This window comes from Phodopus roborovskii, unplaced genomic scaffold, assembly GCF_943737965.1.
Source record: "Phodopus roborovskii unplaced genomic scaffold, PHOROB, whole genome shotgun sequence".
Classification (NCBI taxonomy): domain Eukaryota; kingdom Metazoa; phylum Chordata; class Mammalia; order Rodentia; family Cricetidae; genus Phodopus; species Phodopus roborovskii.
Window position 1 is genome coordinate 12,255,481 of NW_026126480.1, and position 25,030 is coordinate 12,280,510.

Sequence of the window (25,030 nt, forward strand, 5' to 3'; positions counted from 1 at the left end):
CCCCACCCCAATTCCATATGTAGGGGAATGCCATCCAGTTGGGGTCATGTAGATCTGACAGGTCATGTGAAGTAGGGACTAGGGCTTCTCTCCTGTCTCTAGGTTAAGGAATAGCCCAATGATTAAACCCCGCTTAGTAAATGAGAACATCAGAGTTGGCACTGTAGCATACTATCTGACAGAAGCAACTTAAAAGAGAAAGGCTTACTTCAGAGGTCTCAGTCCATAGTCGTTGGCTGCACTGATTGTGGCAAAAGCTACCCACCTCACAACAGACAAGAAGCAGGTAAATAAAAAGAGAAGGACCAGCAGCCATATGTAACCACCAGAGGCTCATCAACCTCCAACCAGACCCCCTCCTGAACTCCCAGAATCACCCAAAGTAGTGCCATCAGCCAGGGATCCAGCCTTTAAAATACATAGGACTTGAAGGAACACTTACTATCCAAACCATGACGATGAGGACCAGAGCTTCCTGACCACATCTACAAGGTCTACATGTATGTCTACATGTAGAAACTAATAAATAAAAACTGTGTCTCCTGTCACAGTCCTGGAGACTGGGGGGGGGGGCGTGTCAAGTGAATCTGTTTGTGTCTCTAAACCCTGCCCTCTGCTTTCCACTTGAAATCTTTACTTTGCTTCCTTTGTTTTCTGTGTGTGTGCTGAAATTACAGCGTACCACCCCGCCCAGCACATGGGAATGTTTTCCTAGTTCATCTGCCTTGATTTAAATAGACTTCATTTAGTAGTTAACAATGTAAACATTTCACATGCCTCCCCAGAGGCCCTGTTAGATGGAGTCAGTACTGCCTGGTCCTGAGAGCCCTATATTAGAGTTCTATACTTAGTCATAGCTAACAGGCCAAGAGACAGTTGTCTGATAGTTCTCAAGAGAAGCATTGAGATGTCTGAACCGTTCACTGGTTTCCTTCTCCCTCTCTCTCCAAACTCCTCAGCATGTTTCCAAAACATCTGTTTGGCAGACAGCTCAACCTGAGGTCCTGCCTATCTTAGTAGATCCCCATCAGGGACAGAGATACTGTTCCCTCAAGGAACCGGTGGGTTCTTGTGGTCCTGATTCCTCCTCTGGCTCTCCTCCTTCCCCTGCACCTCTTCTGGCATTTCACACACATAGCCAAAACGTCTGCACTAGACATTGGGGGCTGGGTCCAGGCACTGAGCACCAACTTGGAGCATGCCATTCATGTAACAGAACACCGGACCTGCTAGTGAGTAACCATGGGTTTTGGACGTGGCTTGGCCTCTCTGGGTCTCAATTTTGTTCTAAGTGGCATCAGGCTAACAAGTGGTGGACAGGGTGAGGGTGAGAATTCAGTAGGCACACTCATATTCTCCCTGCCGCCTGTCCCCTGGCCAAGTGGGTGAAGGGTCAGTGAGTCATGCCCCACAGGAAGAGTTCCACAGCCACTGTGACAAAAAGTGCCAAGATGTTCCTGTTTCATGTTTGTGCCTTTGTGGTGGCTTCCTCCCCACAGGGACAGACTGTCATCTTTTCAAGACCGTGTGGGAGAAAGAAGAGATGAGAATCTCCCTTAAAGGGCACACTAAGTTTCAGGAAGATGAACTTCCCACTGCTCTCTCTCCCTGGCTTGCCCGTAGGAACTCCGTTGCTTGCTGACCTTGGGGCCTCTTCTGTCCTTAGGACTTAAGTCTCAGTCCTAAGACTTGCCCAGTTTGCCCAGTTTCAGCACTGGAAGGCCCCAGACCAGGAAACCCCAGGAGATGGGTTTTGGCTGGAAGCCTGCTCCTGCTGAAGGTCAGATCACCTGTGTGTCTAAGGCACTAGTATGAAACTTACCAAAACCGAGCTGGAGTTGTTCTGGAAATGTTAATAGTGAAATGGAAAATTATAAAGAAGGGGACCCCGTGCATGTGTGCCTGGTATCAGGAACTACCACAAATGATACCTTGAACACAGCCTCCACAGCCTTTCACAGGAAGGCTGTGACTTCTGTGGGATGTCTGCCCGGCACTGTTGACTCAGCCTTGGACTCAGGCTGCCCTTGTTATTGGCCCTTGAACACCATTTTGTTATAGTCCTTGCAGCCAGAATGGTTGTTTTCATTGTTGCCTTTAGAAGCTCCATCTAAGGGAGGCTACAGTGAAACCATCAAAGGGATCACCCCACGGGTGAAAAGAAAGGGTTATTCAGACTGCCAAGGCTGTCTCTCAGGGGGCAGAGAGAATAGACCAGCCAAAGGCAGGGAAAGCTTTGCCAGTTTTAAAGAGCAGTGTTTACAAAGGGAGGAAGCCTGTAAGCGGGAACAGCTGAGGAGTTAAGAGTTAGGGGGAGGGGTTGCTGTCTGGAGGAGCCTAGGAGCTGTGTGGAGGACTCCTATATGTGACTCGGCTGTGTGTTAATAGGGAACTAAATGACCTATTGCCTGGAAGTAGTGGTGTGTAGAGCACAGAAACCCACTTCACAGGTCCCTGGGGAAAGCTGATTTTAGGCTTTGTTTATCCACTAGCAATCCTTGTGTTTCCCAGGTCAGATCCCCTGAGCTGGCCCCATGATGTCATTAGGACATTGTCAGTGACCTAACAGTCCCCTCTCCCACCCCCTTGGCATGCCCATGGGTCATGATGTACATATGTTCCACAATGCAGCACTCCCTGCTTAGTCCCAAATAAACACCGTCATTCTTTAGCATCTCTGCATGTAGTTTGACACTAATAACACAGGTACCAAAAGTTCAGAGAGATGTGTATTTTCAAATTCATTTTTTCAAAGCACTGAAATATTTTCCGGGGGTCATCAGAACTTAGAGTGTTTTATTACTTTAGAGTTAATTGAGAATTCCATTTGAACAGGGACATCATAATCATCTCAAAGTCTGGAGTTTCGGAAAGTCTTTAAAAGTAGCCTCAGTGGGAAAAAACTGCGCAATGTAAACACTGTGTGGTGGGTCACACTGGAGGGCAGGGGACAGGAGGGTCCTAGGACCTTGGAACACAAGTTCCAAGCTCAGGGAAAGGGGCTCAAAAAAATGAGGTACAGCTGGGCAGTGGTGGCACACGCCTTTAATCCCAGCACTCAGGAAGCAAAGGCAGGTGGATCTGTGAGCTGAGGCCAGTGAGTTCCAGGACAGTCAGGGCTACACAAAGAAACCTTGTCTCGATAAAGAAAACCAGAAAAGGAAGGAAGGAGGGAGGGAAGGAAGGAAGAGAAAGAAAGAAAGAAAGAAAGAAAGAAAGAAAGAAAGAAAGAAAGATAGATAGATAGATAGATAGATAGATAGATCTGTTTTGGCTTCTGATCAGTGTAGCTACCTACTGTGTTTCTAGTTTCGGGGGAGGGGGCATGCTGGTCATTAACAATACTAACAATATTGCCCCTCTTAGGCTGGGTTGCAGATTTATAGAGTTCATTTTTATTGTGCTACATTATTTACTTATATAGATTCATTGGTATGCGGTGAAGTCATAAAATCTTGTGTCGTTAAAATTATAATGATAATAAAACGTGAGTTTGGAGCAGAGAAATAGGACAGTGGCTGGGATGGCACATGAAATCAAGGGAAAGCTTTTTTATTTTTTGTTTTTAAGGTGAGTCTTTTGCCTACATGTATGAATGTATACCACATGAGGTCCATGGAGGTCAGAAGCGGGTGCGACCGCGCCTGCCGCCTGACTCCCTTCCAGGGGAGAAGAGCAGTGGCTGAGAAGAGCAGGGATTTGTGAGTGTTCTGGGTGCTCGTCTGCCCTTACGGGGTCTCAGTAACATCTCACCTCTGATTACTTCACTTTATCAATCTTTATTACTGTTTGGTGACTCAAGTCAACTCCAGTCAAGACTTCCTGCTGCTGCTGCTGCCAGTGCCCATCCACTAAGATCCTAGAAGTCACATTTTTGATGTGACACAAATAATTGTTAGGTCCTAAACTTGAACTAGTCACTTTCTTTCTGCTACCCTCATTCCTCCTCACAGGAAATTCAACTGCTGTCAGTGTACGGGGTCATCTGTTTCCCTCCTTTATAACTCATGGCCTGCAGCCATTCCTTTACCCAGCCCTGCTAATCCTTCCTCCTAATAAGAATTGCTAATAGCTCACCCCACTTTGCCCAGCCACACTCAGTCACTCCTGACTTTCTAGTGTCACTCATTATTCACACTTTCTACCACTACCATCCCAGTCATACTTGCACCCCACTTTTACCATTGGGGAGCAGAGAACCCCATTCTCTTAGGCCGACAAAATTCAAAAACCCTAACTCAGTCTCAGCCCTCAGTGTATTTGCCATCTCAGCAGAAAGAGACACAAGCCCGGACAGTGACTCTTGGCCATCTTAGCCTAAACCTGTAACTCTGAGCGAAAGGAGACGTGTCACTCGGGACCCCCAGGCCCAAGTTCTCAGCACAAAGATTTATTTTCCCCATAGGGATAGAAGGCAGGGAATAAGAAACAAAGACAGGGAGGGGGTCGAGAATGAGGGAGAAGGAGAAGGGAACAAGGGAAAGGGGGGGTACCTCTGGAGAGAGGGGAGATAGGCATGGCACATAGGAAAATGGTGGTTTATAAAGGTACAAGGGGAACCCCCTCCCCCACCCCACCCCCGTGTTAGGATGAAGTGTTTAGTTTTAATTGGGCATGTTAATTAAGTGAGCCAAAGGAAACTTTTGATTGCTGGACTTTAATACTTTGATAGCAGGATCTTGGTAGTCAGCCTCAGGAGGAGGAATTGGCCAAATAAGGGAGTAGACCTGGGTGCTAGCTTTAGGAATGTAATCTAACAGATTTTAGCAAGGCAGAGGGAATTGGAGAGCCATGCTCACCACACTTAAGCTAGCCAGAGTCTCTTCGCCAGCATGAACTCTTGGTGGTCTACTAGATAGCCTGCTCTAGTTGAACAGGTCTAACACTGAACTCAAGATTTCACTCCCAAATCTCTTCCTCTTTCACACCCATCTAATTTGTGGGGATCCATCTTCAGCAAAGCTCTTCAGGACCTCCCCCAGCACCTCTGTTCACAGAGAGCCCACAGATAAAGATAACTCACATGGCTTCTCTGTTCAGAACTGTCTGGTGACTTCCCATCGGTGAGTAGGAGGGCCAGAGCTGTGTAGGGACAGGCAGGCAGGACTAGAAAGGCCTCCTTGGCTTTGCTTTGAACTAGAACTTCTCTCTTTCAGCAGGTGTGCAAACAGCCACAGTTCTAGTTAGGGAAAGACGGAGGAAGAGTTGCTGGCCTCTTCCATGAAGATCTCAGCTCCACGGCAGAGCAGGCTTTCTAGGGCCAAACTAGATAGGAGATGCCTATTAAGTTATTTTCTTGTCACACTAGGACCAAAGTCAGGACTCTGTGCACCTGCCCTGCAAATCCATATTCCTCACCTGAGCTCCTAGTAGTTGCAGAAGCACTGGCCTCCCCCCTGCTCGTAGACTTTCTCAAATGTCATCCACCTGTATCAGCACTCAGGTGAAACAAAGCCAACAGGGTAAATATGGAGGGCAGGGCCTTAAGGGGGCTTGGGGAGAATTCAGCAAAGATGAAGGAAAGGCTTTGAGAGTTGTACAACTCAGAAGAAACTGTAGGAAATCACTCGACCCGGGGGGGGGTTCCATCAGTATGTGCCCAAGAGGAGTTAAGAGAGAGGGAGGGGGCTGGGCTAACGCAGTCAGCAGGCTAGGAATTAAAGAGCAAGCAGCAACCTGCCCACTGAGCCCTGGCCTCTCTGCTCTGCCTGCAGACTGGCTCTTCCCCTCTTGTTCTGGGCCTTCCTCTGCCTACTTCACATAACAGCCTTGGGTTAACCACAGACACCGGGCCAGACACATTTCTCCATAAACAGTGTAGGAGGCAGGAAGTAGAAGACAAAACCAGGAATGACTGCTGTGGAGGCCTTGAGTTGCCCATCTCCATCAATGAGCCTACAGCATTACAGATACTGCCAGAAATTGAGAAGCCCAGCCCCAGCGAGTGAGCTGAGATGTCACCAGGCATGGGTCTGCTGCTGGCTCTCAGGCCTTGGGTGGTGTGTTCTCTAATCTGAGAAGCAGCTGACTTGATTTTTGTATGGGAACATGACTTCCAAATCCAGACAACCAAGGTGTAAAGTTCGGCTTTGCCACTGCCTGTAGACATAACCTGGGGCAGGTTATCTGACTCCTGTGTGTTGTCTTTATCTGAAAAGTGGGTGTAACAGAACCTGCCCCAGAGTTGCTTGTGGAGTGACTCAGTCAGATACAGTGTGTTTAGAACAGTTCTTGCCCCTAACGTAGTAAGTACCATGATGTTAGCTGTCTTATTTTTACTACCATCATCCAGATGTCTTCTCTCATGAGGTATTCCCTCTGGCAAATGTGGGGAGGAGAGAGGTAATAATAGTGCAGAAATGTTGGGAGAGAGAGTCATGATCCAATGCTTGGGACCAGGACGGGTGCTGGGAAGGTGCAGGGCAGCCCCGGAAGTCCGGAGAGCAGCTTCCTAAACCATAGCAGTTGGCTGGCTGGGCCCAATTCATAATGAGTTAGAGGCCAGACCAGCATACAGTCCACACCAAGAGTATATTCCTGCCACAACAGTCACTGCCTGTCACTGAAGCTAAGGCTTTGCAGGTCCCATTCTCCCTAGAACCAAAAAATTCTCCTTCCCTTGGTTGCTCCTCCTAAGCCCAGTGGCACCAGAAAGATGTACAATCCCCCACAGTCACCAGATCATCCCAGAAAGGAGTCAGGACCAAGGGAACCTCCTGAGTCTAGGACCCTCTTGTCACAGATGGCTGAGCTGCCCCTCTTGTTTAGCAAGAGGTCTTGACCTGCTGTCTCATTTCTTTGAGCCTTCAGATCCCAGAGTCCAGGGAAAAAAAAAAAAAAAAAGGACCTAAACATCACAGGGAGGCTCTGCTGCCAGCTTCGTAAAGCTTGTGGAAGGAGATGAGCAACCCGGCCAAGAATATACAGAAGGCAGGGAAGAAGCCAGAACTGGCTGGTATCTAGCCTGACCCAGACAGCAAGTTGATGAGTGCCTCCCCAGAAAGGCCTGTAGACGTTTGGCATGTGCTGTGCTCAAGTCCAGACCTGAGCTGCAAGCAGGCTAGTGTGTGGCAGGATCCAGGATCTCTGACAGGTCTGTTACTCTAACCCATGCCTCTCTGGAGTCTGGAATGTGGTTAGTGGACTAAGGAGTCTGTCTGGCTCTCCAGGCCCCTCTTTGTGGAAACTGAGGTCCAGGAGATGGTATGAGCAGGAGCCCTTCAGGTTAGGCCTATTAGGAATGAATGACTTCTCCAAAGGACTGAGGTACCAGGTGGTAAGGCACAGAGGGCACTGGGATAGGAGGGCCCCGTGAGCAGAGTGCTAACAGAAATGGAGAGGCCAGCCATGCTGTCGCTTGGCTAACTGGGCCTCTGGTCTGAGTGTCTGTCTCCACTTACCCCTACTCGCAGCTGTATCTGCTAAGTTCTCTGCTGTCTATAGTGTCAGGGAAGTCCTTGTCACTACCTTAGGGAAGGAAAGTGGCAGCTGCCCCAGAGCAGGGCAGCCAGCCAAGGGGGTGAAAGTTGAACAAGGTAGCAGCTGTGTGAAGCCCTCACACAACCTCTGAGGCAGCAGCCCAGGCAGCCTGGCTGAGCAGGGCAGCTGTTTGCCTTCAGTTTTTCTCTCTGCAGTGTTGTTTCTCATCACTTACCGGGGCTTCTCTGGAAAAGAACAGAGTTCCATCCATGAGCCCAGCCCAGAGGATCTTTTGGGGCTGGGGGTGGGGGGAGCACTTGCCTAGCCAAGCACTAAGCATACTTTGGGGAGGTGCCAAACCTAGTTCTGCTTAGCACCTAACTTCTTGCCTGAGATAATAATAAAAGCTTTGTTTTGCTCTGGTGTCTGAGGCAGGGTCAGCCCTAGCCCCAGCATGCCCCCCTGTGTTCTGTACAGTGTACCTGGCATGAGCCTCGGGCAGCTCTGAATTCTGATTTTCACAGTAGATAGAGAAGAAAAAGCAGTCACTAGCTCTCTAGCAGTGGGCACTGAGAACACAAACAGAAAGAGTCTCAGACTTGAGCAAGGAGAGGGGTCATCTGTACCACAGACCAATATTCCCTCCGCCCATCCCACTACCTCCCCTCTGAGAAAAGGTTGAAGAAGCTTAAAGATAACTTGGGCCAGGCACCTGCATCTCCCACTCCCTCCTGGATGAGGTACATCAAGATGTAATGAAGGGCCCTGCATTGAGATCAGACCACACTGCAGACCAGATAGCACTTTTGATGAGACCACATCAGAGGAACATGGACAAAGAGAGTCTCTGTCTCTCTGTCTCTTTCTATCTTTCTCTCTCTCACTCTCTCATACATACACACCACACACATGTGAGCACACACATGTGCATACACACACTTTTCCAGATCAGCTCTTTGAGACTGAAGAGGAATAGGTCAAACTTCCTCCAGACTTTCTTTGTTGTGTCTGTTTGTTTTGGTTGTTGGTTGGTTGGTTGGTTGGTTGGTTGGTTGGTTGGTTGGTTGGTTGATTTTGAGACATGGTTCTTACTATGTGATTTGGCTGGCCTCAAACTCAAGAGATCTGCCTGCCTCTGTCTCCCGGGTACTGAGGCTCCATTCACTAGGACCCCATTCCTGCACTCAGCCCAGAGTGGCAAAACTGCTGTCAGCAGAGAAATCCCCTCTGCATCTGGATTCACTTCCCATCATACCCTGTTCAGACTGTTTTTCTCACCTCCCTTTTTTAAGTTCCCTCCTAGGGATTCTACTCCGAAGACTCTGCAACCCCTCAGGTTTGATGATCCACTTCCCATGTGCGCTTCTGCTACCTCCTGGGGAGTGTGGGTGCTAGGCTGGTGTGTGCCTGCTTGTTTGTTTGCTGTGCAGCTCCCCTAGGCAGGGGCATGGCAGTGTAGAGAGGAGTGGCTAGCACATTTCCTTCCACCCCACCTTCAGGCTCATATGTTTTACAGTAGCAACTGTGCTAAAGAGACTCTTAGATACTAATAAAGATGTTTATGAAAGTCAACATTTGCTAGTGGGTATATGTATCTCTACTGCTCTCCCCTGCACATGGGGCCAAGGCCTGGGCCATATAGATAAGGTCTCCTGGGTCACTGGGTCTGGGTGTGGGTGCTGGAAAGTTGGCTGAACCAACCACCTTAGCTTCATCTCCAAGGGTGATAGGATCCAGCAGCAGCTGTAGGCCTGTGTGTGTGCCCTTCCTCCTCATGGGTGGCCTCACTCCCACCCCATTGAAACTCAGCCTGTCTTAGGTCCCAGCACTCACTGAAGTCTGCCTGGGCCTTCCCTGCTGTTACTAATGGCCCCTTTCTCCATGCTTCAGAGCTCCAGGTCTCATCTCTGTGACTGCTGGGTAGACCAGTGTTCACCTCTCTTCTAGCCTGATCAGCTCTTCAAGGACAGGAGCCACGTCTGTGTGTTTTCCACATGAGTCAATCAGATGGAGTAGGTCCTAAGCTTCTAGAAGGCTTGATGAGCCACCAGCAGATGTCTGTGATAGTCATTTCATGAGCTGAGCAGAACCGTATAGAGTCCAAAGTAGAGAATGAACTTCTAGCAACTGTGGAAACAAAGATCTGGTTTAGGATTGTCGGACAAAGGATCAGAGACCAATCCCTGCAGTCAGAGGTTCATTGTGACACAGCTCACCATTGCCCATCTGGCTTAGCCTCTTAAGTTCCCGTTCACTATAGCAGAGAGAAAAGAAAATATAGTATAAACCATAGCTAGTGGCCCAGAAGACCCATCTATAGCTACAGCCAGAAGATCAAATGGGACTCGTGTCCCATTAAACACCAAATACCCCAGGATCTTGGGAGGGGGCAGAGAGAATCTTGGAAGTGTTGCGGAGAACCCAAAGGACATGTACACAGAACTCCAGCAGCCCTTGGTTTAGAAGGAATGAATAAGGCATTTACTGCAAGAGGCAGTCTCCTCCATGCATGGTATAAACAGGGGGTCATCATGGTCTAGTCCTGCCCATTCACTGGTCTCACAGTCCAGGACCTCATCTTGACCTGGCCTGCCTGTGTTGAAGCTTCTGGTTCTCTCCCGCAGAAGTGCCTAGTCTGGAGCCTGGTCCTAGGACTGTAAACCAACAAATGATAGCCTCCCTGTTAGCCTAGACCTGCCCAGCACACAGCTGTACTTTCCAGGCTATGCCAAGCAGCCCAGCCTGAGAGCCTGCTCAGCTGGCTTCCCTCCTGCTTAGCATTCTGGACTGGCAGGGACTGTCCTGCTTATTTGCCCAGTCCCCTTGTTCATGGCTGGGAAACTAACACCCAAGAAGTAGAGAAGATACCCAACTCTTTTCTCACTCTGGCTGTTGCACTCCTGCTTTGGATAGATCACTGTGCCTCACCTGTTTAACTCTGTGCTGTGCAGTAGGAACTGTTCTGATCATCTCTGCCTCCATTTGACATGTATGGCCCTTTAGAAAGAAAAGATGGGATTTCCGAGTGTACTCATCCTGAAGCCTCTCTGCATCCTAGTAGCAGACAAACAGGATACGAGCTAGTCCCAGTCTCCAAGCTCTGCACCACACTGCTGTCCCAGTGTCTGGGGAGGTAGGGTTGTGTGGTCTCAGTGCTCCATCGGCATGTAGAAAGGCTCGTGGATTTGGGGACAGGGAAAAGATCTGTAAAGCCAGGCACATTTGCCCATGGTGACAACTTCCATCTCATTCTGTACTTTCTCTTTGCTACCTGGCCTCCATCTCTTCCCTGGGGGGCCTTGCTCTCACCAGGCTTGCCCAGGATGGCTTTACTATACAGATCTGAGCTTCAGGGCAGGAACATGACAGAGTACTCGAAAAAAAAAAAAAAAAAAAAAAAAAGGTGAATGAGCAGATGGCTTTGTCTATGGTAGCTGCTCAAGAACTGCATGACCTTAAACTAACTGCATCTGAACTGTGGGGTGAAAGTTGCCCCTACCTTGTGATGTTGTGGCAAGGGTTGAACAAGACAAGGTGTGTGGGGGTGGTTTGCAAACCAGGCACGTCTGCAGTAATGTTAGCCCACAACCAGAGCACGAGGGACCAAACTCAGCCACTGGCAATGCTAATCTAGCTGATATCTTTTTCTCCAGGACAAGAATGAACCCACCAGGGGAGCCCTCACCCAGAGGCCTTGTCGCCCCAGACCTAACTCCCTCCCTCCCAACCTTCCTGAGGAAGAAACTCGCCGGATTGCGCGGATATTCTCTTCCCACTATTCCCAGAAGCCTGATGAAGCCTGAGGGGCTGAGCCAACTTCCCTCAGCTTTATTCAGCTTGCAGGAGGCACCACATCTGTTTCCCTCAGCATCCTGAGGCCACTACCACCACCCTATCCCATGGGTGTCTTGAGACCTAATCAGCTAAGACTAAATTAGGGATGCCCGGACCTACTAGCTCCCGCCTCAGGACCTTGCTTCCTTCTGTAATGAGACAATGGCTGGAACTAAATTGGACTCCGGCCCCAACATGGCCCAGGCATCCACCTTCTGACCATGGGGCCTAAGGAGGATCTCTGACAGAAAAACCAGTGTCCTTGGCACAGCCTCCTGCTGACCAGAGCCACCCTCTGCTTGAACAGGACAGGCTATGTTTGCTGTAAGCGTGTGCCGAATTGAGAAAAATCCCAGGGCCCTGTCCAGCTCCTTTGTTTGGGAATGAGGGTTTTTTATAGATATACATTATTTTTATGATTTATTGAATTAATCAATAGAACAAGGGGGATCACCTCCTTTAAACTGTATTTGATTATCTGAAACCTAACCATGTTTTTAACTTAATGTTTGTTTTTTACTCAGCTCTGAAATTCATTGTTCCTGCCTTTGCTTTAATAAAAGTCTGGTATTTTATTTGTGCACAAGTATTTTCTGGATTGGTCACTAGAAAAGGTGTTGGGATTCATTTGTAGTCTTGGCTGCAAAGACAGAGGTTGACAACCATCCCTCAGACATCTGGAACAAGGGACCAGAGTCACCATGAGACTTGAGTTCTTTGAGTGTCAGATTGGCCCACACTGGAGTGACACCAGTGTCCCCTCTTTTGGTTGTTTGGGTTTTTGCTTATTCATTCTTGGTTTTATCTTTTCCTCTGATGGTCCTTGAAGTCTCTCAACACAGTGAAAGGCTGTATAGAACCTGGTCCCACAGAGTTCCATGTCTCAGAAGGGTATCTCTGTCAGAACACAGCCACTTGGGCAGCTACCATAGACAAAGCCCTGTAGGGATGACTGATGGGACACAGATCGAAGTACAGCACCAGTTGGGTGATGAGGCTGGAACGGAGCTACCAGAGGGCCTTGCTTGTCACCCATAAGCATTTGTCATTTCACAGACTCCTGAAAACAAATCTACACCCTAGATACATAGTATCCCTAGATACTATGATGCCCCCCCCATAGTTAAATTCAAGGTCAAGGAAGTCGAATGCTTTGCCTCTGTGTAGCTAGAAAGTGCGTCCAGACACAGACAAACCCAGAGATAAGGGACTCAGTGACCAAAGCAGGGTGCAGGCAATAGGTGCTCTGGATCTGGGCTGCTGCATCCAGGGAAGGATTCCTGAAAGAAACCAGTACTGGAGTAAACCTAGAGAATGGAACAGGCCACAGACAGCTGCCAAAAGAACCAGAAGGATGTTCTGGTCTAGCCTGATGGTGTCGGCCCCTCTGGCCTCTTCTGGAAGACAGACACCTTTAGACCCCGGCCTCATAGGGTTGCTGTGAAGATCAAATGTGAATGTGACATTTCTGAAAATACTTGACTGGCATTTGGCACCTAAGGGAAGCTTAGGAAATGTCAGCCCCACTGACTCTGCCCAAGCTCCTGTAGTGAGTTAGAGACACGTGCACCAGTACCCAGGAGCTCTCCCTTTACAGGCCATGGACCCTCAGCCTAACCTGCCCTCATATTTGTTTCTGCTCCTTGAGCTTCATGCTGCAAACCTGATCCCTCCCCAGCCAAGACTGGCCTCAGCCCCAGGCCCCACTCAGAATAGAGCTTCTAATACTTGGAGTTCCACATCCCTTAAGGAATAAGAAACCTCCAGGTTCCAGGCCTAAGGGGTAAAGCCTCAGGTGAAGATCACTCACTGCCAAATGCTGCTCCTGTAAATAACCTGATGGGTCAAGTGAGGACAGGGCCACAGGAGGACATGGGCTGCTCTTACCCCAGGTTGCAGGCAGCCTCTGATGACAAAGACATGGTAAGGTCTAAAACACTGACAATACTCATGAACGGTGTGTTACTTACCAACATTCCTCTCTAGTGATAGCTCTGAGGTGGTGTGATTGGACAAGTTATACAGCATGTTTGTCACTGCCCCCAGAACAAACCAGTGTCTCCCTGACTTCCATGTATACAAGCCTTCCCCAGACACCTGAAAACAGGTGTTTTTGGTGAGCTGGAGGTTGTAGCAGCCACCCTTAGAACTTCTAGCAGAAACCTGACTCTAGCTAGAACGCCAGGCACCCTCAGGAAGCAGAGGCCGGAGCCAGCTGAGCTCTGCTCCCCATGGTGCATCCCTCCAGGACCTGCTTCCTCCAGTCTGACTCCTTGTAGCCCCTCCGCCATATGGTTCCCAGTCCTGCCCAACTCCAGATTAATAGTTCCAGATGGAGCCTGAAAACATAAGGGCAGGACGTGGACCAAGAAAGGATAAGCACTCTACTCACACCACCCACCCTGGGACCAGGGCTCTGCTTAAGTTTCAAAATGGCCTCTACCTTCTCTCCCCTCTTCGTCTCTCTTCTATGTCACCTGGCTCCCAGCTTCAGCTGTGCCCAATTCCTAACCTCAGCCTGCAGTGGTTGCTACAAAGGATTTGGCTCACCCTGCCCCATCTCACTCTGGCCCCAACTGTCCATGCTGAAGCCTCCAATGACTTGTGTTCCAGGTTACAGGCAAGGTTGGGCTCTATGGGGAACTAGCTGTGTGACCTTGGGAAGTCACTGTCCTTGAGGTTCAGTTTTCTGTGTAAAGCAAGCACTGACACATGAAGGTTCTACACAGTAAAGGAGTGAAATACTGATAACGCACTACAGCGTGTAACAGCACTGTGCCAAGTGAAAGAAGCCAGCCACTAGAAGCCGTACTCTATGATTCTACTCAAACGAAACATCTAGAACAAACAAAAGAAGCAGAAAGATGACTGGTTGCCTGAAGCCGGGGGAAGGGAAAAGGGGAGACTCGTTTTGTTTTTGCTTTTGAGCTGTAATGAAAATGTTCTGAACTAGACTGTAATAGTTGCTCAACCTGGCTGTACTAAAACGTTTTTCAATTGTATGTTCTCAGTGCGCAAATCACATGCTATGTACAGTACATTTCAAAGCTGTGTTGCTTTGTTTTTAAATTTAGGAGCCTGATAATACTTGCTTCCTCAGAGTATGGGGAATAGAAATGATGCATCTGAAATATCAAGCACCTAATGGATACCAAGAAACAAGGCTTATCATCATTGCTGTTAGCCAGAAGAGACCCCAGAGAACCCCTGTCCTAAGAGGCCTTGGTCTTTGAGCTCTCAAAGGTGACACATGCACACTGGCCATACCCCATATCCCCTAGTCACCAAGACAGCCCTCTTCTTGAAAGCCCAAAGGAGCCATCTTAAAGAGCCCAAGTCCAGGAAGCTAAACCAGGTCTGGAACTCACTGGTCCCTGCCCTGCCCTGCCCCTCAGCAGCCCGCCTCTTGTCAAGTGATCGGGCTGTCAACTAGCTTCTCAGAATTAGGTTTCAGGTCAGCTGGTGCATAAGGCCAGTGCCGAGCCAGAGGCAGCAGAGACAACAGTGAACCGTGAGGGGAGGCCATCGGATCCTGCTGCCTCCCCTACCCAGGAATAGAGCCCCAGGGAGCACCTGCACTACCCTACCTTGGCTAGACTCACAGGTAAGACCCCATGCCCCTCCTCAGCTCCCCCTGCCCCCCTGCCTGCCCTCCCTTTCATGGAGGTTCACAGCCAGGAGTTGCCAGGGATCACTCACTGAGACTGAGAGTCATTCAGTCTAGCTTCACCTAATCAAAGTGAAGGAGCTGCAGCCCTAGGGAGGCTCCCACATCTGCTTGACTTCCCAGGACTCCCCTTTGTCCTGATGGCTCCTCTCTTAGAATTTCACAGATCCCAGATGGGAAGTGTCCCTCTCTTTTGGCCCAGGATCCCTCCAGAGCACAAAGCCCTCTCTGGCTAAAGGCCCTGGGGCCCTTCCTAGATAGAGATGATGTGGGCACCTCCAGCCTGAAACCTGGTCCAGGTATGTAGTAGACATTTCTAGAGCCTGTGGTCACTCTGCCTGTTGGCTTCCTTGGTGCAGGTGCAGGTGCTTTATTGGAGAGTTGGGTTGTGCCAAGGGCAGGACACACTCAGCAGACATGAGTGGGCCCTGTAGACTAGCACATCCCATGCTTTGGATGACCCATCTGAGCTACCAGGATGAGGATTGCTCACAGCATGCACCTGTAACTGGTTGCAAAGGTCTGCTGCCCACCAGGCTTCCTCAAGCAACAGTGAGGTGCAGCAAGAAGGAGGTTGAGGATCCCAGACCCCAGGAGGTTCCCACTATGTCTGCCTTCGTAGCCTTGCCCACATCCTCAGATGTGTCTGCCCATCCTTTCTATTTCTGATGGATGGCTCAGGGGTACTCCTTGCACCCCCAATGGCAAGCTCAGGGTTTAGTAAGCACCTTTCCAACAACATAGTCATTGGTCTTAGGGCCCCGGTCAGCCCCTTCTAATCTGTCCTCGATGCCTGCACCAGCAAGCTTTGACCACCCAGCCCCTCCTCCTTCCCCACCAGACTAAGTCTAACCTTGCCATTTGCAGCCCTCTACCAAAGGGCCCTGAGGTCATCTCTGACCTCATTTCCTGTCTCATTTTGGAAAGATGAGTCTTGGGCAGCTGGCCCTCCTTGGGCTACCTGACACCTTCCCTTATAACAGTCTGCACAGAGAAGGAGTGTAAATTGGTCTTTTCCCTGCTTTGGAGGCTCCAACAGAGCTAGAAAAGAGTTACAGATAATGAGGCAATGCTACACGACAGCAGGGTCAGAAGTAGCAGAGGACAGCATGGCTTGAGAAAAGAAGCTCTTCTTGACAAAAATTCCAGAGACACACCTGGCCTCCATTAAGCGGTTTCTGCAGGACCCAGCTCAGCACCAATGCCACCTGATGTGCCTCCAGCAGAAAGTGCTCTGGAGTCACAGGTCTCTGACAGTGGCCATACACAGGTCCTTTGCCTGGTTTACCTCAGTGTTTCTCTCCAAAGCAGAGCAGAACACAGGGTTCTTCTACTAGCACCTGAGTGGTCCCCAGACAGGCTTTGAAGGCAAGATACTAAAGACCTTACCCCAGGGGCCTCCCCAACTCTGTGTGTGCCTCGGATTCATTATATCAAGTCACCCAGCAGCCTAGCTCTCCAGGCAAATCCAAGATTGCGGGGAGAAGAAGCCACCAGGATGCCATGAAGAGAGTCAGCTGCTCCCACAGTACACTCCAGGCCTGGGCAGGGAATCCAGTACCTCCTGCTGGGAAGGAGCCAGACCTGGCTGCCCTTCTGTAGGGCAAAGGGGACTGAGGCCTGAACAAGTGTTTTCTTAACACGCCTATACTGTTGGTACCCAGCCAAGTTGGCTCCAAGGGCCCTGGGCCTCAGGCTTCACTTTCCAAAGAACCTGCCCCTCCTTGGGCTTGTCTCACTTTGCAACTCACACAGACAAGAAGATGGGCTGAAGGAAGAGCCAAGGTCTGACTACACTCACCCACACAGAATTTAACCTCTTTGGGCCCATGAATTTCATCTGATTAGTGGGTCTTGGTATTCACTCAGCCTTTTCCAGACTCCTATATTTGGTTTTATGAAGCACTCAGTAACTGCTTTGAATGCTCAACCAAAGGCAAAACCATGATTCCCACATTGTGGGACTGTGGGTAGTGTAGTGATGACAGCATTAGGCTTGGCCATCAGAATAATTAGATTGGAGTTCTGTAACCAGTAGTCCGTCAACCTCTTCCCATCTTAAGCCTCTGTTTTCTCATCTGCAAACTGGATTTAAAAACTATCCTGCTTTTTCCAAAGTGATTTTGAATCTAAAAGAGGCTTGGACACCAGGGGCTGGCTACACCATGTAATCTAACACCTCCAAGCCTCTGCTACCCTTCCTGACAGGTGTTGAGAGTTGAGGAGATGACATGTGGAAAGCTCCCACTGCAGGGCCCCACAGCCCAGTAGCCAGGTCCTCCTGCTCTGAGATTCCCGAGCCCTGGCTTCCCCTGAGCAGTGCTTCTCAACCTATGGCTCTCCGCCCCTACAGGGGTCCCATATCAGATGTCCTGAATATCAGATATTTGTATTATGATTCATAACAGTAGTAAAATTGCAATTATGAAGTAGCAATGAAATAATCTTCTGGCTGGGGTCACCCCACATGAGGAACTTTTTTAAAGGGTCACAGCATTAGGAGGGCTGAGAACCACCGGCATACAGGCTCAGGCCTCTGCCTCCCCTGGGCCATCCTCGCTTTTTGCAGCCCCCACTAGCCCTTTTTAGGCCTGGCCAGCATTAATCCTCTTGTGACCCTTACAAGCAAAAGGACGTTCTTCCGCCTCTGAGTCCCTTCCTGACAGCTCCCCCCTGTCTACACTGACTAAGGTTCCGCTTGCCCACCGTTGCTTGTGGGCACTGTGTAAACAAGCCTTAGAGTCTGCTGAAGACCCTCCATAGGCAGCTCACACACATGGGTTTTTATTCCACGAAGCCAAGCACCCACCTGTGGGTGGGTCTCTTCAGTGTGTGCTGGCCTTTGCTGGCTGAATCCCTGGTTTAGCTCAGTGACAATGATGTGAGGTTGAGATTAGACAGATAAGAGAGGGGATCATCCAATAATGTTGCCATCTGCTCCTGGATGGGTGAGGTCCTGCTCCTGGAGACAGCATCTGAGTGGATAAGTGCAGCAGGAGACACGGTCGAGGGGTGTCTGGTGCCATGAGATGGATGAGAGTGATACTGAGCTAGCATTTGAGTTCAGGGAAGGCCCTCTAGAGAGGTGGCATCTCAGGAGAACGTGAAGGAAGTAAAGAGTCAGTCTGCAAGTGTCTGAGAGAACTGTATTCCAGACAGATGCCGCCACCCAAGAGCTCCCATGTGGCTGAAGCTCAGTGAGTGAGTGGGGAGGGAAGAGTGGCAGGACCCAGGCTTTTCTCACTTTGTAAACCCCCTTCAGAGTGTTGGGGGCTCCCAGGAAACAGAATAGAGCAAGACAGCCCAGGCTCCATGTGTGCCCTGGCCTCTCTCCTGCAGCTGCCTCCTGGAACTGAAGTAAAGGATTGCCAGGCTCCTTGGACCTCAGAAGGAACCAGGCCCATCTGCCCGGCACCATGGTTGGACTTCAGCCATCAGAAGTGCCTCCCACAACAGTTGTGAAGTTCCTGGGGGCTGGCACTGCAGCCTGTTTTGCAGACCTACTCACCTTCCCCCTGGACACCGCCAAGGTCCGCCTGCAGGTGTGTGCCTTTGGCCATCGGTTGTGATTCATGAGAAAGGAGGGGCTGCTTCGGTAGCTTCCTCACACAGGGGGGTTGGGCGGAGAAGGCCACTCCCTACACTACTTCCGGTCCCCACCACCACCCCTTGGGACCAAAACAATCCAAGTGCCTTGATATGATGTAGCAGGACACTTTACAGCTTACATCTGCTTTGTAAGCCACAGAGTGGAAAATAGAGGTAAGACAGTAATGGTGTGGGCTTGGGTAAGTCACTAGCCATCTATTATAAACCGGGGAAAGCAAACCGGCCCCTCCTGTGTGCCCCGGAGCCACATTGAGTGAAAGCTGCTTTGTGAACTGCACCACTCAGTCGTTTTTTTCACCCTGTCATAATTATCATACTAATTCTAAGACCCTGCTGGGGCCACACACACACACACACACACACACACACACACACACACACACACAGACCCTCCCTCCCCAGCCAGCCATCAGCTCCTCAGGTGCAATGCTTGTTCTCCAGATCCAGGGGGAGAATCCAGGGATGCAGAGAGTGCAGTACCGGGGTGTGCTGGGTACCATCCTGACCATGGTGCGCACCGAGGGTCCCTGCAGCCCCTACAGTGGGCTGGTTGCTGGCCTCCACCGCCAGATGAGCTTTGCCTCCATTCGAATTGGCCTCTACGACTCTGTCAAACAGTTCTACACCCCCAAAGGAGCTGACCGTGAGTACCAACACCAATGGGGACACCTAGGGACATCCAGAGAGACACACATGGATCCCAGGGGTGGGCAGGAAGCCCAGCTGGTAGCTGGTGTGTGGGTCAAGGACATGAAGTGGTCCAACAAGGGGAGTCAGGCATGTGGAAGCTGGTGGCTGACAATGGTGAGATGTTGACAGTGTTAAGGAATCCCGCCCAGTTCTCTCTGTCCTCCCCAGACTCCAGCATCGCCATCAGGATTCTGGCAGGCTGTACCACGGGAGCCATGGCAGTGACCTGTGCCCAGCCCACAGATGTGGTGAAGGTCCGATTTCAAGCCATGATACGTCTGGGAACTGGAGGCGAGAGGAAATACAAAGGGACTATGGATGCCTACAGAACCATCGCCAGGGAGGAAGGAATCAGGGGCCTATGGAAAGGTAAACATGGTACCCTTGGGCAGAGCTTTCCCTGCCTGGGGGCTGAGACAGAACCGGGCAAGAAGGAACTCCCAAAGCATGGTTCTCCCAAAGAACACCCAAATACACTACCCCACACATCTGCCACGGGACCTCAAATAGTGTTCACTTTACCAGTCCTCACCTGTGTAGGCCACCCTGAGAGAGACAGAAATGAACTCAGGATGTCCACCCCTCTGGGGATTACCCCAGAGGAGCTAAGGAGGCCAGGTGCAGCTTACATCACAGGAAGGAGCCAGGAAGCAGGCCAGAAGTGGGAGCAGCTGAGCTGCTCCAAAAAGCACCTGGTCTCTCTCAAAGGCCAGGATGTAAAGACAGAGTAGGAGAGTCTGCAGAAGGCAGAGAGCAAAAACAGAAGAATGGAGAACAGCTGTGGTATTTCCTTGGGAGTGAACACTGTAGAGTTTACGTGTGTCCCCCCTCTTGGCAAATGCCAGAATCTCTCCTGCACTTGGACAATTCCCATGAATCCTTGCAGGAGAAAAATGGCTGTGTGGCATTTAAGGGAAGGATACCCCAGTCACAGCACTCCCCAGTCACTCCCTTGCTGGTGTCCCACTCACACTAAACCTGTCCTCTCCTGGGTGAAACCTGTCTCCTAGGACCCTGCAATACATCCTGTCACTATCCTAGGGGCCCAGCCTCCCTCCTCCATTTCCTGACTTCTCCTGGGTTCCAGGGAGACACGTTGAAATTTTGAGAGTGCAAATTATGCTTCAAATGCAGCCAAGCAATGGGTGTCTGTTTGTGAAGATGCTGGAATTTAAAAACTGATTACTCCGTAAGGAAAGTGGGATCTGCCTGGCTGAGGTGTGGTCCCCTGGCCAAGACCACTGCTAGAGGGCTCTGGACCCAAGCTGGAGCATTGCATCCATCAGTCCCCAATGCCTTCCTAACAGGGACTTGGCCCAACATCACGAGAAATGCCATTGTCAACTGTGCTGAGATGGTGACCTATGACATCATCAAGGAGAAGCTGCTGGACTCTCACCTGTTCACTGGTGAGAGTGGGTAGGGAGACAGGAGTGGGTACCACTCAGAGGAGGGAGGAGCAGTGCCCAGGTCAGGATTCTGATGAGGAAAGAGGCCTAGGCTAGAGGCCAGAACCCTGGGTTCCAGGGCCAGCACCAAACTCAGTGTATCTGTAAGGGACTGTCACTTGCCTTCTCTGACTTCTGCTTCCACAAAAAAGCTACGAAGCTTTCTTACTCAGACATTCTAGCTTGCTAAGACTAGCCAAGAGCTCAGCCTTGGGCACTGTGCTCTAGAAGGTCAAGGTTGCACGTCTGTAAAGTGTGCACATGTCCTCCATTCCTGGAATTTGTTCTTCCCTCCCCTCTACAGACAACTTCCCCTGCCACTTTGTCTCTGCCTTTGGAGCCGGCTTTTGTGCCACAGTGGTGGCCTCCCCAGTGGATGTGGTAAAGACCAGGTACATGAATGCCCCCCCAGGCAGATACCGCAGCCCTCTGCACTGTATGCTGAAGATGGTGGCGCAAGAGGGCCTCACGGCCTTCTACAAAGGGTAAGCCGCCACCTTCTGCCTCCAGCACTCTCTCCAGAAAACTTGGGTTCTCTCTCTCCTCTCCTTATCGTCTCTTCTTTGTTCCTTCTCCCCCCTTTTCCTTTTCTCTGACTCTCATGAATTCCAGGCTTGCCTAGAACTCAGTCAAGAATGACCCTGACATTCTGATTCCCCTGGCTCCACCTCTGAACACTGTGTCATAGGCTTGTACCACCACACCTGGCTTTGGGGGTTTTCTTACCCAAGTGCCCACAACAGAAGCCTTACTAAGAAAAAGTAGGCTAAGACTAGATAAAATTATTGTCTCCAAATGTTTTGGGCAGGAGAGGCTTCTCCACAGCTGCTGCCCTGACCATTCACCACCACACTCATGGAACTTAAGTGCCTTTCTTCTACAGTAATACTCGGTCTTCCTGTGCTTTTGAATGGAAGACCTAGCCTTTTCAAAAGAGTTAGCATTGTCACCATAATCATTACTGTGTGTGGTGCATGTGTGTAGGATATATGTGCCTAGTTGCCTGTGCTACAGCACATGTGTGGAGATCAGAGGACAACTTCGTGGAGTTGGTTCCCTCCCTCAACCTTTACACAGGTTCCAGGGTTCAAACTCTGTCCATGGCATGTGTCCTTGCACGCACAAAGCACCTTAGCCCATGGGGATGCTCTTCCTGGACGTCTACATAATCTAAATCTCAGCCACCCTTGCAGACTAACCCCCTCCCTCATGTAAGTTTTCCCTCCTTTCCATGAGCCTCAGCAATATTAATTATTTGATTCATTTCTAGGGTAATTCCACCTCCTACAAAATTAAATTCATCTTCATGCTAGCCCATAAGCTCCTTGGAGCTGAGGCTGGTGGCTAATCCATTATTTAACATCTGAAGATCCAAACACAGAGCAAGTATTCAGTAGTATGGGTTACTCACCATCATCCTGAAGGCCAAGTCCCTACATGGAGCTCTGTGCTAGGTACTTTCTATAGGGTATTGCAACCTCTGGACTGGATAGTAGTCCCCACAATGCACTTCAAAAGAGTAACTTGCCCAAGATCACAAAATGGCAGAGCCCTAGCACGAAGGCCACACCCAGTGTGGTGCTGCCTATCCCACCAGTAAGGTCTTAGAATCGGCTCCCACATCATGCCTTTAACTGATTTCCTGGTGTGTGATGTTTAGCTAAACCCCGCAGACAAACAGAAGCCACTGAGGTTCTCGTGTCTGGGAATAACACGCTCAGACTGTCACCTGACACTGTTCGCCTGGATGTCTTCAGCTAGTGCCTCAGGTTCCTCTTTTGCTTGGCAGGCATCTACTGAACATAGAGTCACAGACAAAGAGGTGGCATTGACTGAGCAGGGCCGGGTGCTGTCCCCACTGATCAGTTAACCATGTGGCAACCCTGGAAGGAAGGTGCCGCCACACCCTCTCTTTTGTTTTATTTTGTCTTAGGTGTTTTTGAAACAAGGTCTCTTCTTCCCTATACTGGCCTCAAACTCCCAATCTTCATGCCTCCACTTCTCAAGTTCCCAGATCACAGGCATATGCCACACACCCAGATTTTACTGTCCTCTCTTCAGATGAGGCACCCGAAGCTGGAGGAGCTGGGATTTTAGCTTTAACTGGATCCCAGAGTTTGGATAATATTTCCACAGTGATATAATCCTTGTTAAGGTTTAAGAACAGCCATGACAAGCTGGGAATGATGGCTGAAGCATGAGTTCAAGGCCAGCTAGAGCTACATAGTAAAGCCCTATCTCATACCCTCCCTCACAAAGGAAATGCCATGGCATATGGCTGCCATGCCCAACTGAGTCCTACAGCATGAAGAGCAACACTCCATACTGGAAAGAAATAAGAGACAGTCCAAGCTGAGGGGAAAGCAACATGCTCAAAGGGACAGAATAGGCCTGGCATCGTCAGGGCATGGTGACTTGATCCGGAAGAACCAACTGGGCCTAGAGGGAGCAATTGGAGAGTGGCTGGGCTGAGGAACCAGGCCCCTCCCTGCCTGTGAGAAGCATGGACAGGTGGACGGCTTCTCAGATGCTACCTGAGCAGAGCTTTCTGGACATGAGCTGTTGCCGGTGCTGTACCCACTCCACCCTGCCTGCATCCACTTCTCAATGTCCTAGCCTGGGCCTTCTCTGCGTGGAGATCTGGATATAAACAGGCCCAAAGCCCCTAGCACCAGGATGAGTGGGGTTAGTGTGTCTGAACCCTACAGCTTTTTATCAACTTTGTGGTTTGAGTCCCTCAGCCTCTATGGCCTAAAAAAGGACCCACAGCCATCAGAGTGAGCCCACAGACCTGTGAGTGTTAACTTCCTCACACGGTAATGTGCCTTAAAGTTAGCTTTCTTTCCTTTTCCCATTCCAACTCCTGCCTAAATCCCCTCAGCACAGACGTCAAAGCCTAAACAGATCTCGGAAGAGTTGTGATGGGACAGCAAGGTAGGTGTGCCTGTGCCTCCAGGCCCAATCCTCCTCACATGGTAGTTGTTTCTCTCCTCAGATTTGTGCCCTCCTTCCTGCGTTTGGGAGCCTGGAACGTGATGATGTTTGTAACCTATGAACAGCTAAAACGTGCCTTGATGAAAGTCCAGGTGTTGCGGGAATCTCCATTTTGAACAAGGCAAGAGGGCCACATGGTGCTTTCCTCGTAAGAGACTGCCTAGAACAGCATAAAACCTCAGCTCTCTGCCCAGCAGACGCAGCAGACCCAGCGGACCCAGGCCCACACATTACAGAACTCTGTGCTTGTTGCTGAAGAAACTGAACTAAAAGAAGAGGACAGTTTTAGTCTTCGTGTTTTGTCCTAAAACACCTTAGTTTTGCACTGACCTGTTGGGAATTAAATTATATTAATTTTTAAAATTTCTGGTTGGATGCCTAACATTTAGGCAAGAGAAAACACAGAAAATCAGATTCCTTTGGACAAAAGGGAGATTTGCCAACTCCCCTGAAACGTAGGGTTAGGCGATGAATATTAAGCAGGAAATGCTGCAAGCATTGGGAAGATTATCCCGCTGCACAGTGGAACCAGATAAATGCCCAGAGTGACATTTCAACCTCAGTGCAAAGCTGTGACTGCAGCCCCACAGTCACCTGAGGGACGTCTGCCCTTCTGTAACGAGGCTGCCAAGTAGACTTCATTAGGACTGGAGAAAATGAGAAAGGAAAAAGAAAACATTGAGAGCATACAAATGAGTCTGGCTGGGCCCTCGCAGGACACCGGAGGACGGAGGGTGCACAGTGGCTAACAGTCCCTCCTTGTCTACCTCAGGGTGCTGGGAGGACCGAATGAGAAACAGGGCATGGGAGCACTTTAGAAAAACAATGCCTGCCTACAAATGTAAACTTGAAGGCAATGCTGTAGGAGAGTTTGTCCAGAGAGGAAGCCTGAGGGAAATGCAGTTTGTAGTGGTAAAGCCACACACACCAGCATGGTGAAGACCACGGATGACTGAAGCCATGGGAGCCTGCTGCCTGGTGACCTCAAAGGGCTGTGGATCAGAAGAGACACTACCTGTCTGTCAGTCCAAAGCAGCAGGACCCAGAATATTTAGGAAATCACTATGACTCCCACCTTGAGGGAAATAAGAATGACTGCTTTTTAGCCTTCTCTCCCGGACAGATTTTCTCAAGTCCTGCTTGTTAGGGTGATGACAGACCCGTCTCCGTCTCCACACGCCTAGACTTCCTTCTTTTCTCTCACTGCCTTTGGCTGCAGAGACAATGCTCTACCTGTTAAGCCTTCAGCCTTCCATCTACAGAAAGCAGGGCTGAAATACAGGACCAACTTCCAAGCTTCAGACTGCACATCTGGACCCTTTCCTCAGCTGCCGCCAAGGTGCTCAGTCCTACTGAGGAAGCTAAGGCT

General features: G+C 50.0%; 2 protein-coding genes across 2 annotated transcripts in view; both read left to right on the top strand.

The window, feature by feature from the left end:
- Positions 1-11,807, top strand: part of C2cd3 (C2 domain containing 3 centriole elongation regulator) — a 94,109-nt gene extending 82,302 nt beyond the window's left edge. Inside the window, exon 33 of the mRNA XM_051192350.1 lies at positions 11,073-11,807. Coding sequence (XP_051048307.1) covers positions 11,073-11,222 — 150 coding nt within the window. The 3' untranslated portion in view covers positions 11,223-11,807. The remainder of the gene's footprint in view (positions 1-11,072) is intronic.
- Positions 11,808-14,794: 2,987 nt separating this feature from the next.
- On the top strand, positions 14,795-25,014 carry Ucp3 (uncoupling protein 3). The gene is made up of 7 exons (XM_051192351.1): positions 14,795-14,857; positions 18,260-18,462; positions 18,971-19,172; positions 19,388-19,588; positions 20,527-20,628; positions 20,972-21,152; positions 23,663-25,014. Exons 2-7 carry the CDS (start codon positions 18,337-18,339, stop codon positions 23,775-23,777), a joined length of 927 nt encoding a protein of 308 aa, XP_051048308.1. The 5' UTR covers positions 14,795-14,857; positions 18,260-18,336; the 3' UTR covers positions 23,778-25,014.
- The last annotated feature ends 16 nt before the right edge of the window (positions 25,015-25,030 follow it).